The 13,999-nt window shown below is 41.7% G+C and overlaps 1 protein-coding gene across 1 annotated transcript in view; it reads right to left on the reverse strand.

Moving 5' to 3' along the window:
• Positions 1 to 2,348: 2,348 nt before the first annotated feature.
• GAN (gigaxonin) overlaps positions 2,349 to 13,999 on the reverse strand; it is a 290,872-nt gene continuing 279,221 nt past the window's right edge. The window contains exon 11 of the mRNA XM_085638473.1: positions 2,349 to 5,709. Within this exon, the coding sequence (XP_085494599.1) occupies positions 5,528 to 5,709 (182 nt within the window). The 3' untranslated portion in view covers positions 2,349 to 5,527. The remainder of the gene's footprint in view (positions 5,710 to 13,999) is intronic.

Raw genomic sequence — 13,999 nt, forward strand, 5'->3', positions numbered from 1 at the left:
TAGTTACTATGCAAAGTTGTTTTTTTCTGTTAGATCTTTGCCACTATATCTGTTCATTGATTTGTTCAAGCATTTGGACTCTTGTATATTGTCCTTTCAGGATAAAGCAAGTCCCAACAGGTATTACAGTGTTTCAAATTATACTAAGTGGCCAGAAATGTTGAAGCTTTTTTTCCCTAAAATCCAAAGGGTTCTTCACATTTCAGTAGCTGGCTTTCCATGTGCTTGTGGATTTGTTCATTGTGGACCACAATATGAGGGTATGATACTTTGTATAGTAAACTCCAAGTTTAATAGGAGCAGTGCATCACTTTATCAACCATGTTTTGTATTCACCCAACACTTGTTTGATGATAGATCCACCACAACGGCTGTACTCCAAATGGCAATGAGAATAGTTACTACAATTGCTGGCTTGAATGATTAAGGCTTGTACATGAAATAGTAGGTAGGAGCCATCTAAGAAGTGATTAAAACACTATAAGAAAATCTTTATCATACACTACACTCTTACAGTGCTTCCCAAATTGGAAGAATGCAGCTCCTCCAGATGTAGGTTCTTGGGCAATTTGTGCCATATGTCAGCCCTCTCCAAGCATCCAGGAATACTGGTGGGGGTTCTTCTGGGAGGATGATTAATTCCTAACCAATCAGTAGTTGTATCTCCTCTTACTATTCGGTTACAAATTGCTTTGGATGGTATGATTGATTTCCAGGGATTTATTTCTCTTACTGTCAATATAGGTCGTACTCTACTTGCTCAAATGTAGATCAAACAATCTGCCTGCTTGAAAGTGAAAATGAAAAACAGTCTATAGGATATTTTTTTTTTGTTTAGCAGAGGTGTCTGAGAATAGAAATAATTAAGTTTTATCTGGAAGCTGGTACAGAAGTATACATTTCTATTGAAAATTGCTTTTGAACTATTTGTTAAGTATGCTAAGATTTTCTCATTTTCATGAAGTCGGCATGTCAAGTTCTATTTTCCCTTTTTTGGTTATTTTCTCAAAATGCTTGTTATATTGGATTAATTTGCAAAAACCAATGATCCACCCAGAAAAAAAAAAACATTGCAATAAACCATGTGGCACTTCTCACTATTACCCATTCCCCAGAATATAAAACATTTAAATGAGGTACTGTAAAACATACTTTATGATTCCTCGAAATGTAGCTAGCTATTTGCACCTGCAACAATCTAACACCACCTTTAGTTGACTCACACAAGAGAATAAGGGGACGTGCTGATAATGATACTCGGGAATCCTAGAACAGATAAAACTTGTCTATTAACACAGGTTCATTATATGTGCACATTTAAAACACTTTGGTGTGCATAGAATTTGTTGGTCTTACCTCGCACACAATACATATTAAAATATTAAAGATCTAAACATTTACAGCCTTCTTAAACAGAAAGTCAAAGTCTGTGACAGGAGTCCAGGTTCTGGAAAAGCCAGTAGGAGAAGGCAGTGGAAAAGCAAAATAAAGATTTTAGAATGCTGCACGTCCACAAAAGGCAGAGACAGAAGTACTATGATACGAACTTTGTACAAGTGGCTACTTACGTTCCAGATGTACTTAACTCTTTAATACAAGACATGGATCTGAATATTCGGCACAGAGGGACAAGCCCCTCTTGGTTTAGCCATGCCATCACATACCGACTGGGGTGAGAACAGAAATGCATCAAGACATACATCCTTCTCTCAGTCAGTACATGATGAGGATATTACTAGAAGGTCCATAGCTTCTCAGAACTAGCGTAGAATGGATTTAAAGATGTATTAACATCTTTAAAGTGTTTTACATCACGATGGCAAAGCAACACATTTTGCTGCTCTTTTGCGTATGTCCACAAACAGTGCAATAACTGACACTACTAGAAAACAGTTCCCTCAGGCACTTTATAGTTAAAGCTATTGACAAAACGTCTGTATCAACGTAAAAAGTGCTGAATTAGTTCAAAACAGTTGAAGATTTGTTGAGAAATCTTTTTTTACGGTTTCTTTTTTTTTTTTTTTTTTAACCACTGAGCAGTACTTTCATGTAAGATTGCATTTCTGCAACAGGGTAAAAAAAACAGAGAAATTGAATAGGTGCTGAGGTACAACTTAGCTTATGATATGATGCACTACACTCTTTCACTGCAAAATGTAATTGACATCAACTCCACCAAATGGCTAACCATTGGCTATGTGTATGCATATTTTCAGTGAGGAAAATCACCTTCTTAGCTAAAACGCTTGCAAACAAAATCTAACAACAATGCTGACTGACAAACGAGATTTAAATGCGATTTTCCACAGCCACAGGCGTCCGTCAGACATTCAACACTCGAAGACATGTTTTACTCTCAAAGTTTTTTCGGTTTAATGCAGGGATTGCGGTGGGGGTGCTACTGAAAAGTGCAAATAAATGATACCAGAAACTGCATATAGAGGCCAATACTTTAAATGGAACACATACTGCAACGCGAGCCTTCGATACAAAGGTATTATTGATTAAACTGTCAGTGAACAATTACATGGTGGTCAATCCACGCCACAAATTACATCACTAGACATTTTCTTATTCAAGAAAAGACATTGGAAGAAGCTGTGAGTACCCTCTCAAGCACAAACATCAATCATCAATAGCAGACTTACAGAAATAGTGAATATAGACATCTGACTACATGGAAATGATTGTTTGGCAAATCAACGCAGTATCAACTACTCGTGTCGTGTGACTGTTCACAAATGCTTCCATTGCACAGTAACTGTTCGAATGGATGGTTCCATCTTTTCTGCACGGTGCACACAGGGGGTCAATCAGTTGGCATCTCAGTTTGGGACACTGTCATCATATGGACATATTTGTTTGATGCAAAATGGCAGCTCCATTTAAATGATACAAACTTGGAGCACAGACAATGGGCACATCACCATAAAATTAGACGCTAGTCTAGTACAAACCATCAAACACCATATGGATGCAAGCATTTGAAAGATGTAATACAATGAAATACGATGGATTAGGCTAGCTTTGACCCACATGTCCTTTTGGTGGCTCAATTCCTCCTCAGCCTTTCTACAGAGGCAGCTCAACTAGCTAATGCCTACATAATTGAGTGGATCAACTGAAATTCTTCTCTGAAAGCTTATCTTTCTGGCCTTTCTTGCACTTCAAAAACTGCCACACAGGTCTAGGTCTGCAGTGACATAAAATCTGGATGCCCCAAAACTGGTTCTGCTAAACTGGAATTCAAGTGAGAAAGCCCAGCAGGGGACACATTGGCAAAAAAAGCTGAGCTGGGGGACAGGAAATGACTCTCTTACTTCTAAAAATGTGTGAGCAGAGATTGAATAACTGCCAGAATCTGCAGCAGCAAAGTCTCAGCTCATGGCGACACTAATGTGCAGTAACACAAACTTAATTTACTTAGTGAACTTGCGTCTACACATGGGTTACTGCGACCAGTACAGGTCCTAGAGCATCTCTTCAATGTAGAGCTAGGTTCAACGCCCTCTTAAGGGTAGGAGAAAAATAATGGATGAAGACAATGCCCAGCAATGGAAAGCAATGTAGTGTTATTATCATCCTCTACTCCCTCAAAAGATTGAACATGCCTGGCAAGAACATGCCACATACTTGCAGTCAATGCTAGGTCATACATTGCTTTAAAGGTGGTTCACAGGAGGATTCATTGGTGCCTGCACCAAGAACTGTTTGCCACCCGAAGGTCCTCATTCTGAACCCCTTCCAAGAACATGTCACATAATGTTAGGTGCGGTAAGCCTTTTTTCAACTTTGTACTTATTAAACAGACTTCTTTTGGTAATACAATCTAGAAAATACATTTTTATTCTAATCAACGCAAATTATTTCTAAATGTTCGAAATTAAAAAAAAGTCACGATATTTTTAATATTGGCAAAATCCCTAAACTTATTTTAAAACATATGTCATAATGAATGCATTTTGTGCAAACGTCATTCCAGCACAAACACTCTAAAGGATTCGTTTTTTGATCTAGCAGCTCTACTGATGCGAAACACTAAAGTGCTTATCCAAAGTTTCTTTTAACAAACATAACAGGTAAAAGGCAAAGTTATGATACACTACTGTCCCCACTGTGAAGGCTATGGCCCCTTTGTGCAAAATGAATCAAAAGACAAACAATCTTTGGCGAAATACTTAACGGAACCAGAATTCTTCAACCTTAAAACCGGATACCCACTCTAGAAACCACTGTATGAAAATTTCCAACACTGAAAATCTGGTGTCTGATTGGATAGGTCAGATGGCTGCATTGTAGCCATTTTGAATTCAGAGAGACATTCAAAACCAAGTAGAAGCATACAACTTCCTGTAGGTTTGAACCAGACATGCAAGATTTTAAGATGAAAAGGAGCATTTCCAGGTGTTGAATACTATTCACATGGCTGGCAGGAACCGCTCGGAATACTTTGGTCAGGACAAATAAGACACTTGAGTAACACAAATGATTACCTTTCTAGACAATTGCACCGAAATCTTAGGTCGTTTTAGGTTCACAAGATTCTTGCAAGTTTGAACCGAACTTGTTTCTCTAATTTTGGAATTCCGTTCCTTATATTTCCTTCGAAAATACAGAAAGGTAATGTCTACCTTACTCTTTCCAATGCAGAAATCTGTACAAATAGCTTTCATTTAAGATTAGCCAAGCATGAGCATCACAGTGTTTTGGTGCATAAGTTAACACAGATAGACTGATAAGGTAAACAGTACATACATTCTGAAAACAATTCATTTGCCCAACCAGATTGGGGGGTAAACTGGCACCAAATACCCTTGCCCGTATCCTGCTGAGCCCCAGCGCTGGAGGGTTTTGTCAGCATCCCTTCTTTCTACAGTGGGACAGGGTGGTTCTGATATGCAATGCTCTGTAACTGCTTTGTAGAATTTGAGTTGTTTGGGCCACATCAGCCTGTGTGCCTGTACCATGCTTTGGACTATTAATCTGATCATTTCTCAATTAAAAATATGTGTACGCAGTCCCAATTTGATACAAATGATAAGGTGTGAGCATAGATCTAAATATGTATTGATCCAACTCTCTTAACAGCAGAACAACAGTGTCCTCTAGTAACCTAGAGACAGTAAATGCATACAGCATTTTTTTATGCATTAAAGCTATCTACATTAGTATATAAAGTCCCTTGAGTGAAATTGCACTCTTATGTTATACAGCTCCCTAAATACTTAACATTATAGGTATGCAGACTCTCACCTGTCCCTGAACTACCCATCAGTACATTTGTAGACAACTGTGGCATAGGGAATTTTTGAGTTCATATCACTCTAGCGAGCTTACGAGCCAGACCCACCACCCACAGAAACAGCTCACGGTTTTCAGCCTTGAATGAAATGAGCTTTCGCATACCCAAGCACAGTCCATAGGATACATATCGGATGCAGTGTCTCTGCTTCCCCCACGGAAAGACATGTTGGGATCTGAAGTTTCTGGCTTGTACTGTCTTCATACTTCCCTTTTTGGGGGGTCCTCATGGAGATGGGACACGGATACGGAAGAGTCCTTGTTTAAGCTGCAAACGGAAAAGTTTGCAGTTTGCAATACGTAAGGCGGCGCAGCCTGTGCGGCGCAGATCTGACGGTAACAAAGGTTTGGTGTGGTTCCAAGATCCCGTGCTCCTTTTAAACTCTCGGATGTAGTCGTAATTTGTACCTAAAAAAAAATCAAAACTATCCAATTAACCACAGAAGCCATTTAGATATGAATACATTTTGACTGTAATCACTAACATTTCCAGTGTTTCACTGTGAGCACATTATCACTGTTTTTGTTAGAACTACAATAAGTATTCATTTGGATCTTGTTTAGAAAGGAGAAACCCCATCAACTTCTCCTACATCAGGATATGTGAGGGTGGGAATGCAAGTTAACAACTGTACAAAGCAGTTAAAATGTCAGCTAATCAGGTTAATACACATTTTAACCAACAGGTTCCATTAAAGATAAACCATGAGATCTCACAATAATTATCATCCATATCAACAGAAAGAGGAAAATGCACCAATGATAACCTAGTCACCACTGTTTATTCCTAAAGAAAAAGATACTTACCTTTGGTAAAGCTCATTCTGGTGGATATTCCATCTAACAGCAGAATCCTCACCTTTAGAATATTCCCAGGGTGCCAGACTAGATCCAGAAGCTTTCACAAGAGTGATCTCACGCGCCACCATATAACATCCTGCAGCTCTGCGCTGGCCCTGTTCTGCCCTGGCAATGATAGAGTGGAGCCGCATGTAATCTCCACCCCTCCGTGCACACAAAGGTTTCTTGCTTGACTCTTTCACACGCTTGGAAGTGGAGTACAACACTACTTGAGGTACCAGAATGCAGATTTTAAATTTGTAACTTTTGCAGATGTTCAAAAGATGCGACTCCACAGAACGGGCAGGTGGGAGGGCAGTGAGGAAGCTGCAGTTAAGAGTATCTGCCAGAAAGAGTTAAGAAAAGGTAAGTAACTGGTTTCTCTGGTATATACTTCTAACTACGGATTCCTCACCTTTAGGATAGATACCAAAGCAGTAACACCAAGGTGGATAGTCTGTGGAGTGGGTTCAGGCCAAAACGTCCTACAGGACCAAACGGGTGAAATGCCCTCCCATGGGACCAGACTGTCAAGACAGTAGTACTTTGTGAATCGGTGCATTAAAGCCTGGTCCGTGGCCTGGCAGATGCCCAGAACAGGCACTTTGCGTGCCAACGCAGTGGTGGCAGTTTTGAACCTGGCAGAATGAGCCCCAAGTCCTTCCAGAGGCTCCTTTTTGGTCTACGCACAGCAGATATTAATACAGTGAACTATTCACCTTTCAGAGTAATTTCTGCATGGCTTACCTTTCTTAGCCCCAGGGAATCCCTCACAAATCAAATTGTCCACCCAATAGTCTTTCGTGCTATCAATGTAAAAGCTCAAGCCTCTTTAGTGATCCTGTCAATGGACACTCTCCTACTCTATCGAGGGTTGACGTGGGACAAAGAACATTGGGAGTGTGATTGTTTGTCCAACATGAAAAGGCTTCAGGACTTCAGACAAGAAGGCCACCATTGGTCCTCAACTCCAGTTTGTGTAGGAAAAAGGTGGCTGCACTGAGAGCCCCGAGATCACTCATGTTATGAGCTAAAGTGATCACAATGAGGAAGATGATTTTTAGAGTCAGCAGACGCAACAACCAGTGGTGCATGGACTTAACGGGGGTACACGAGGAATTTTAGGACCAAATTAGGATCCCTCTGTGGCATCATGAAGTGTTTGGGAGGGAACATGTGTGTCAAATATTTAATAAACTGCATCACAACAGGAGATTTAAACAAGGAAAGCTGGTCCGGTAAATGCAAAAAGGCCATACGGGCCAACAGGTAACCTTTTATGGTTCCCACTTCAAGACCGTGCTCGGTATAATCGAAGAACAGTTGCCTTGAGTCTGGTAGCGCGCTTACTTTCATACAGACTGTGACCTGCACAGGCACTAATGTGATCTATGTGTAACAGTAAATTTCAGCAGAATACCTTGTTACGGTGTACTGTTATTTCCATGGCCACTGCTAACAGCAGGGCAAAATGAAAACTATTGTAACAATATACTCCTAAATTCTGTACAATCAATATCATTTATGGGTAAGGACCCATCATATGGGTGATTGGTGAATGTGTAGTCATGTAAGAAAGTGCGTACAGTACCCAGACGCATAGGGATGCTTGAGCGTTGAAGGATGCAAGTTCAAATGAACATGACCTATTTTTATTTTATTTGAAAGTGGGTGTCTTTCTAAGCATACGTTCCTACTTAATGGTCAGGGTAGGAGTGAAAGCTAGAGAGAAACCTGAGCTTTTAAGAGGTATACAAAAGGTATTTCTTTTTTTATAAATGCAGTTAATAATATTATTGTGCTTGGGTAGGTGTAGTATGTATCAGTGCTTCCCTAGTTACGGTGATGGGTGACAGATTATAGTGGTAAAGACAGTGCAGGAATGTGCATTGGTGCACCAGATAAAAAGCATGCGAGAAACTTCCAAATTTAAGAGACATATGTACAGTTCAATATATTTTATAAATGGCCTGAATAATGCGTATGTATACGTGTGCGTCACTTGATTATTTTCTATTTAATGCATACTAATTTCTGATTTTGGTTAAGCACAAACCTTGCCATAAATGGTTTGAGGAGCGATAGGGGTGTAACTATGGTTTTATTATAAACATAGTTAAAACCCACAAAGAACAAACCAAACAATACATCAAAATACATTAATAGATTAAAATCAGGTGTACACCTAGAGTGGATACACACAGATGTGACGTCAAAATACCAAGTGATATTCCAAGAGAGCATCAGAAGTACCGGCTGCAGATCTACTTGGGCATCAGTAGGTGCGCAATAGTATGCATGTAGGAGATACGGGTTTGTACTAGTAAATACATACAAGTAAATAGAATATTAAGTTTTGAATGAGTTTTGTAAGAGTACTGTGCTCCAAGAGATGTATGGGTGCCATTTACTGGGTATTTATGATGCATAGGAGTGCTCCTTGGTACACAGACATATTGGTGGCATAGCAGGTTTGCAGCCTGCAGTGCTGTAGAGTTACATGATTTGCACACTCCTGCCGGCTAATGTTGTGCTTGGATCATTAAAAGGTGGTTTTCTTTGAAGGAGTTGCTCTTACAAGGTGATTCATGATACCGCCCTCTGAAATTCACAAGCACGAGGGCACAGACTCCACCTCAGATTGCAATTTTCTCCTACGGGTGAGTGCTAGAGTGGAATTGCAAATAAGTAATATCTCTGTGACCTAATTTAAGTAAAGCATATAGATATTATTAATCAAACATGTTACATGAGATTGCTTTCAGGCAGACAGGAAGGGTGCACATGAATCTACAGCACTACTTGTTAAAAAGCAATTGTTAAAGGTATGTGTGGTAGGCTGAAGTATTGTTATATTATTAAATGTTGCATGTTCTTACTGTTCTGCATTTCTGCATCAGTCTGCCTCATGGTGTTATGCAGGTGTATGGGTTCTGTAGGTGCAATGATGGATGAGTAGGAATCTGTCTCTAGGAAATTGGTGTCAGGCAGACTGAGTGGAGGATGGTACAAGGCTTCTGCATATGGAATAAACTCAATGATTACAGTTACCAACAGTGTCAGTGTGGATCATTACAGTAGGGAATGTTTTCCATGTGTACCTGTACTTTGCTGAGACTGAAAAGCAATGCCTTGGGAGTAGTAAAAGAAGACACATGAAATGTTGCTTTTAAGGAGACTGTTTGGTCTACTTGCAAGGCATGACCACACAATAATATTTTGTACATTTGTAAATACCAGACTGTTGCATATACCCAGTAAAGGGATGCTGCAGATAAACCATGGTGGCTTTTTTCTGAGAGCGGAATGTGCACAGAGGGCAAGGTACGTTTAGCTTTTACATAGCATATTTGAATACGTATAACTATCCACAATTTTCCTGTTCGTTTTGGTGTTTACAACATAATACATTATGGATCTTTTACCATCAAGTGTTTATAATGCTCTTCCTAAGAATTGCTGCAGGTTTGGAGTAATAGAGGGCAAAGAAAGGGTTTAGTTTACACGAAAAGGAGAGAAGACTTTAGGCAACAAAGAAGAGTAGGTTCTTAAGACAATCCTATCATTGTGCACTTTAAGAAAAGGTTCCTTAAGTGTTTAGGATTGCAATTCATTACCCAACGGGGTTGTGCTGACTCCTACAGGAAAGGCACTTTCAAAGATATGAGCTGTAACAAAAACTAATGCAATAGATCAAAGGGAGGTGCTATTAATCAGTTTCCACCAATGTTAGGGAAATGACTCTTACGTTGTAGGAAACTACCCTTTCTGTATGGTGACCACTATCCCCCTTCACTTTCTGCCCCAATCTGATGGTTAGGACTCTGAAAGTGCACTGGAGCCTGCTAACTAGCTCTCTCCCTAAAACTAATACAAGTCAACTGGTAACTCCAATTGTCAAGGACTTTAATCCCCTTATAGGTCTCTTAAATTGCACCAGTAATACCCAGGGCATGGGATTTAAAGGGATCACCAGGGCCTGAAGCACTGTTTGTGCTACCCTGAGAGACCCAAACAAACAGATGACAGCAGTCCTGCCATTGTAGACTGCATGAGCAGTGCAAACTGCTCAAACTCAACTTTGCCCACACTACGTGTGGCAAGGTCAAAGCGCTAATATTAATATATGTCAGGCATCCCTAAGGAAGGCCTCCTGAGCCCAGGAGGCAGGGTACATTATATCAAAGGTTTGGACATATAAGTGCAAGCACATATGTCCCTATAGTAGCCTCTTTCCATTAAGGGCTACTATAAGTGATCGGGGGGGGGGGGGGATAGGATAACATGGGCTAGCACCTGGGCACCCGAGGTTGCCAGCTCCATTAGGGTCCTACTGAGATAAGTCATGTTTGGTACCAAACAAATATGAATCCCAAGTCAGGTTTGATGTGACATAACTTAAAGGTTGCCCCAGCCTTTCCTGTGCCCTGACTGGCAGCCTACAGCAAAATAGAAAACAGACCCCCTGCCAGGAGGTGTGAACACTGCTATGAGTCAGAAACAAAAGCTTGGCTGGTAAGGATGTGACACCTCCTTCCCTGACAGGATGGCTAGTGAAGTGGTACATTCAAGCGGTGAGCTTCAAACCTTACATGGCCTCTGATATGCATCCAGGTTGCCTCCCAAAGGAGGAAACAGACATCCTACTGCCCCAGGCACATTTGCACCTCGGCAGGCGGGAGAATTATGTAGTCAGGAGGTGTACACACACCAGAAGGCTAGCCACACCCCTATGGTGGGCTACCAGATCTGTACAGCCAAGGAAGGATTCTGCCATTTTTAAAAGTGGCAGAATACAGGGTTTTTGGGTAGCAAAGGTGGCACACACACATCGATGTGGTCACCTCAGGGGTGGATTAGCCGCTGGGGATATTAGACCATTGACTACTTGCACCCACACCCCTAAATGGAGGACTTAAGGGGCACCTCTGGCACCGAACCTCCGTTCAGAATCAAATTGCAACAGAGGACAAAAAAGAAACCAGAGTCTATGACTACAGGACCTCCAAAACAAAGAATCAATACTCTGCACCTGTGGCAACCATCCTGCAACTGCACAACTGTGACTCGTCCTGGACCTAAGACTGGCTACCCCAGACAGAGGGACCCCTTTGAGAGACAAAGGCAACTCCAGACTCCCGTGGACTAGTGGCACTAGCCCCCTGCAACCCGCAGGCAAAAGCTCGCTCCTGGAACTAAAGAATCGCTGGCCATCGGGCAGTCCGAGGGATCGCCAAAAAGTAGCTGGCCCAGTGCATTGTGGGACACGCAGACCTGACCTGCAGCAAGTTTCAGGTGGCTGCAGTTTTCCCCCTCACCTCCGGACGTCGAAATATCTTCACGCTGACCTTACCACTGCCAAGGATTGTTGGTGGCCAGTACGGCTACCACTACTTTCACTCGACACTGCAACACAAGGAAACTCTGCAGCACCTTCAACCGACCACCTGCATGGCCCAGTTATCGACTTTATGTGTGTTTCCTCACCAGCAACTTCTGAGCAGAAAAACCAATTCGCCACGGATCAGGCTTAAGTGCCAGGGACAGCCAGAGCAACTCTGCACCCAGGCCCTATGCATCAAGTAAAATTCAACTGATTGTCTTGGACTGGTCCTGGGACCAGCATCACCTTATGCCGCAATTGGTTCCACACAACACTGCCTGCAAGCGACCAATTGTCACTAATGCTTTTTTCCATTGATAGCAATATTAAAGTTTTGCAGTATTGATTTGCACTAATTTATTTTTCCTTCTAAAATCCATAACCCCGGTTATACTCATTTGATTGTCTTCGTTTTGGTCTCTACATTTATATAAAAATCTGCTTTATTTTAATAAATTGGTGACCAGTTTCTTTCGAGCAGTGTCAATTGCTAATCGTCCATATTGGTACTCTAAAATGCTTAACACATGTTCCTCAAGTAAAGCCTGACTCCTGGGATTAAACTTCGAACTAGCTAAAAGCCCCTTTAGGCTTTGAAAAGGAGATATCTTGTTTATCATATTGAGAGTAGTACAGTGTGCTCATAACTTTCCCCTCAAATATTCCTTGAGCGATCCTCTGCCTGCTGCCGCAGCTTGAGCACAATCCCTCACCAGACTATTCATTTTCTCCACCAGGCCATTGGCCTGGGGGAATACAGTGCCGTACGTTTATGCTCCATCAACAACCCTTTATCTCATCGGATGCAAACTGGACTTCATTGTCCGTGATAATTACTTTTGGGATCCCCTTCACGAGAAAATACATCCTTTAGAAACTCCATTACACTTGTTGTGGTTATGGAACTAGTACAGCATGCAGACACCCATTTCGATGTATAATCAGCTAGCACAAGTACATACCTTTCACTAGGGGTTAACAGATTGGAAGGGCCAACAATTTCTAAACCAAGCTTATACCATGGCTCCTCTGGCACATCCACAGGAGACAAAGGTGTAGTTCTTTCTGCCTTGGATTTGTCACCTCTTGAACACAACCAGCAGTACCTCACCAGGCTCTCAGCCTGTCTGTCAAGTCCTGGCCACCAGTAGATCTCCTTCAACCTTGCTTTGATGAGATTCTGGCCCAGGTGTCCTTCATGGGCCAAATTCATTATTTTGTCCCTCAGTGCTACCTGTGGAACTAGGCCGTCCCCTGTGAGCAACTTGCCATCCATAATACTTAGCTCCTCCTTCACTCCCCAAAACTTCTTAACTCCATCTGCCAAGAAGTTTCGTTCAGACCAACCTTCAATCACATGTCTTTTCACTTCTGTCCAAACAGCATCTTCCTTACAACCTTCTCCCCATTGCAACTCGAAAAGCGCAGATTCCTTCACCCACAACACCAGAATCTCAGGATAAGAGAGAATTTTATCCTCCAATGGCAGCCTGGAATGACAATCTGCTGCAGTATTACGAAGTCCAGGAAGATACTTCACCTTGAAGTTGAAATCTGCCACGCCTTCTACCAGTCTCCTGATCCTTGGAGCTAGTTTTCAGAACTCGTACATGTAAAGATTTGCACAAGGGGCTTGTGATCAGATCTCAAGGTAAAAGGCAAATCCTAGAGGAAGAACTTAAAATGGTGAGCAACCCAAAGGTATGCAAGCGCCTCACGCTCGATGACGGAATATCTTTCTTCTACACCTTTAAGTGAGATTGAGGCAAAAGCTATCACCCTTTCCTCACCATCCACAATTTGGGCTAAGACCGACCATACAACTCTGAGGCTGGCATCAGGGGTAATAATTATTCTCTTTGTCACATCAAAATGCCCCAAGCTAGGCATACTTCCAATCATCTTCTTAATTCTTTGAAAAAAGCCTCCTCACAGTCTGTCGACCACATAAACGCAACCCGTTTTTTCAGCATCATTGTCAGAGGCATCATTATAGCAAAGCTCTGAACAAATTTTGAATAGTATTTGGCCAATCCATCGAAAAACAGAACACCATCCTTGAAGGAGCTGGGGCTTTAGTGATAGACTCAGTCAAACTCACCTTAGGCTTGATACTTTCTCCGGAGATGGTATGATACCGTGCCTAGTCTACATTTACATTTCTCTCACCTCAAGGAGAGTCCACTGGTCCTCCACCTCTCCAACACTTGCCTTAAAATTACATTATGGATTTCACTGTCCTTTCCGTAAACCAGGATGTTGTCCTGGAAGAACAGCACATTATTGATTCCCTCCAGGACAGCCTTCATTATCCTCTGGAAGCAAGCGACCGCTGCAGATAGGCCAAAATGCATTCTTTTGAACATACAGGCTCCTAGAGGTGGCACAAAGGATGTGAGATGGCGGTAAGCTTTGAGCAGCATCACTGGATGGTAAGCTGTGGAAAGGTCCATCACCCTAAACACCTGGGCTAAA

This window comes from Triturus cristatus, chromosome 12 (genome assembly GCF_964204655.1).
Source record: "Triturus cristatus chromosome 12, aTriCri1.1, whole genome shotgun sequence".
Taxonomy (NCBI): domain Eukaryota; kingdom Metazoa; phylum Chordata; class Amphibia; order Caudata; family Salamandridae; genus Triturus; species Triturus cristatus.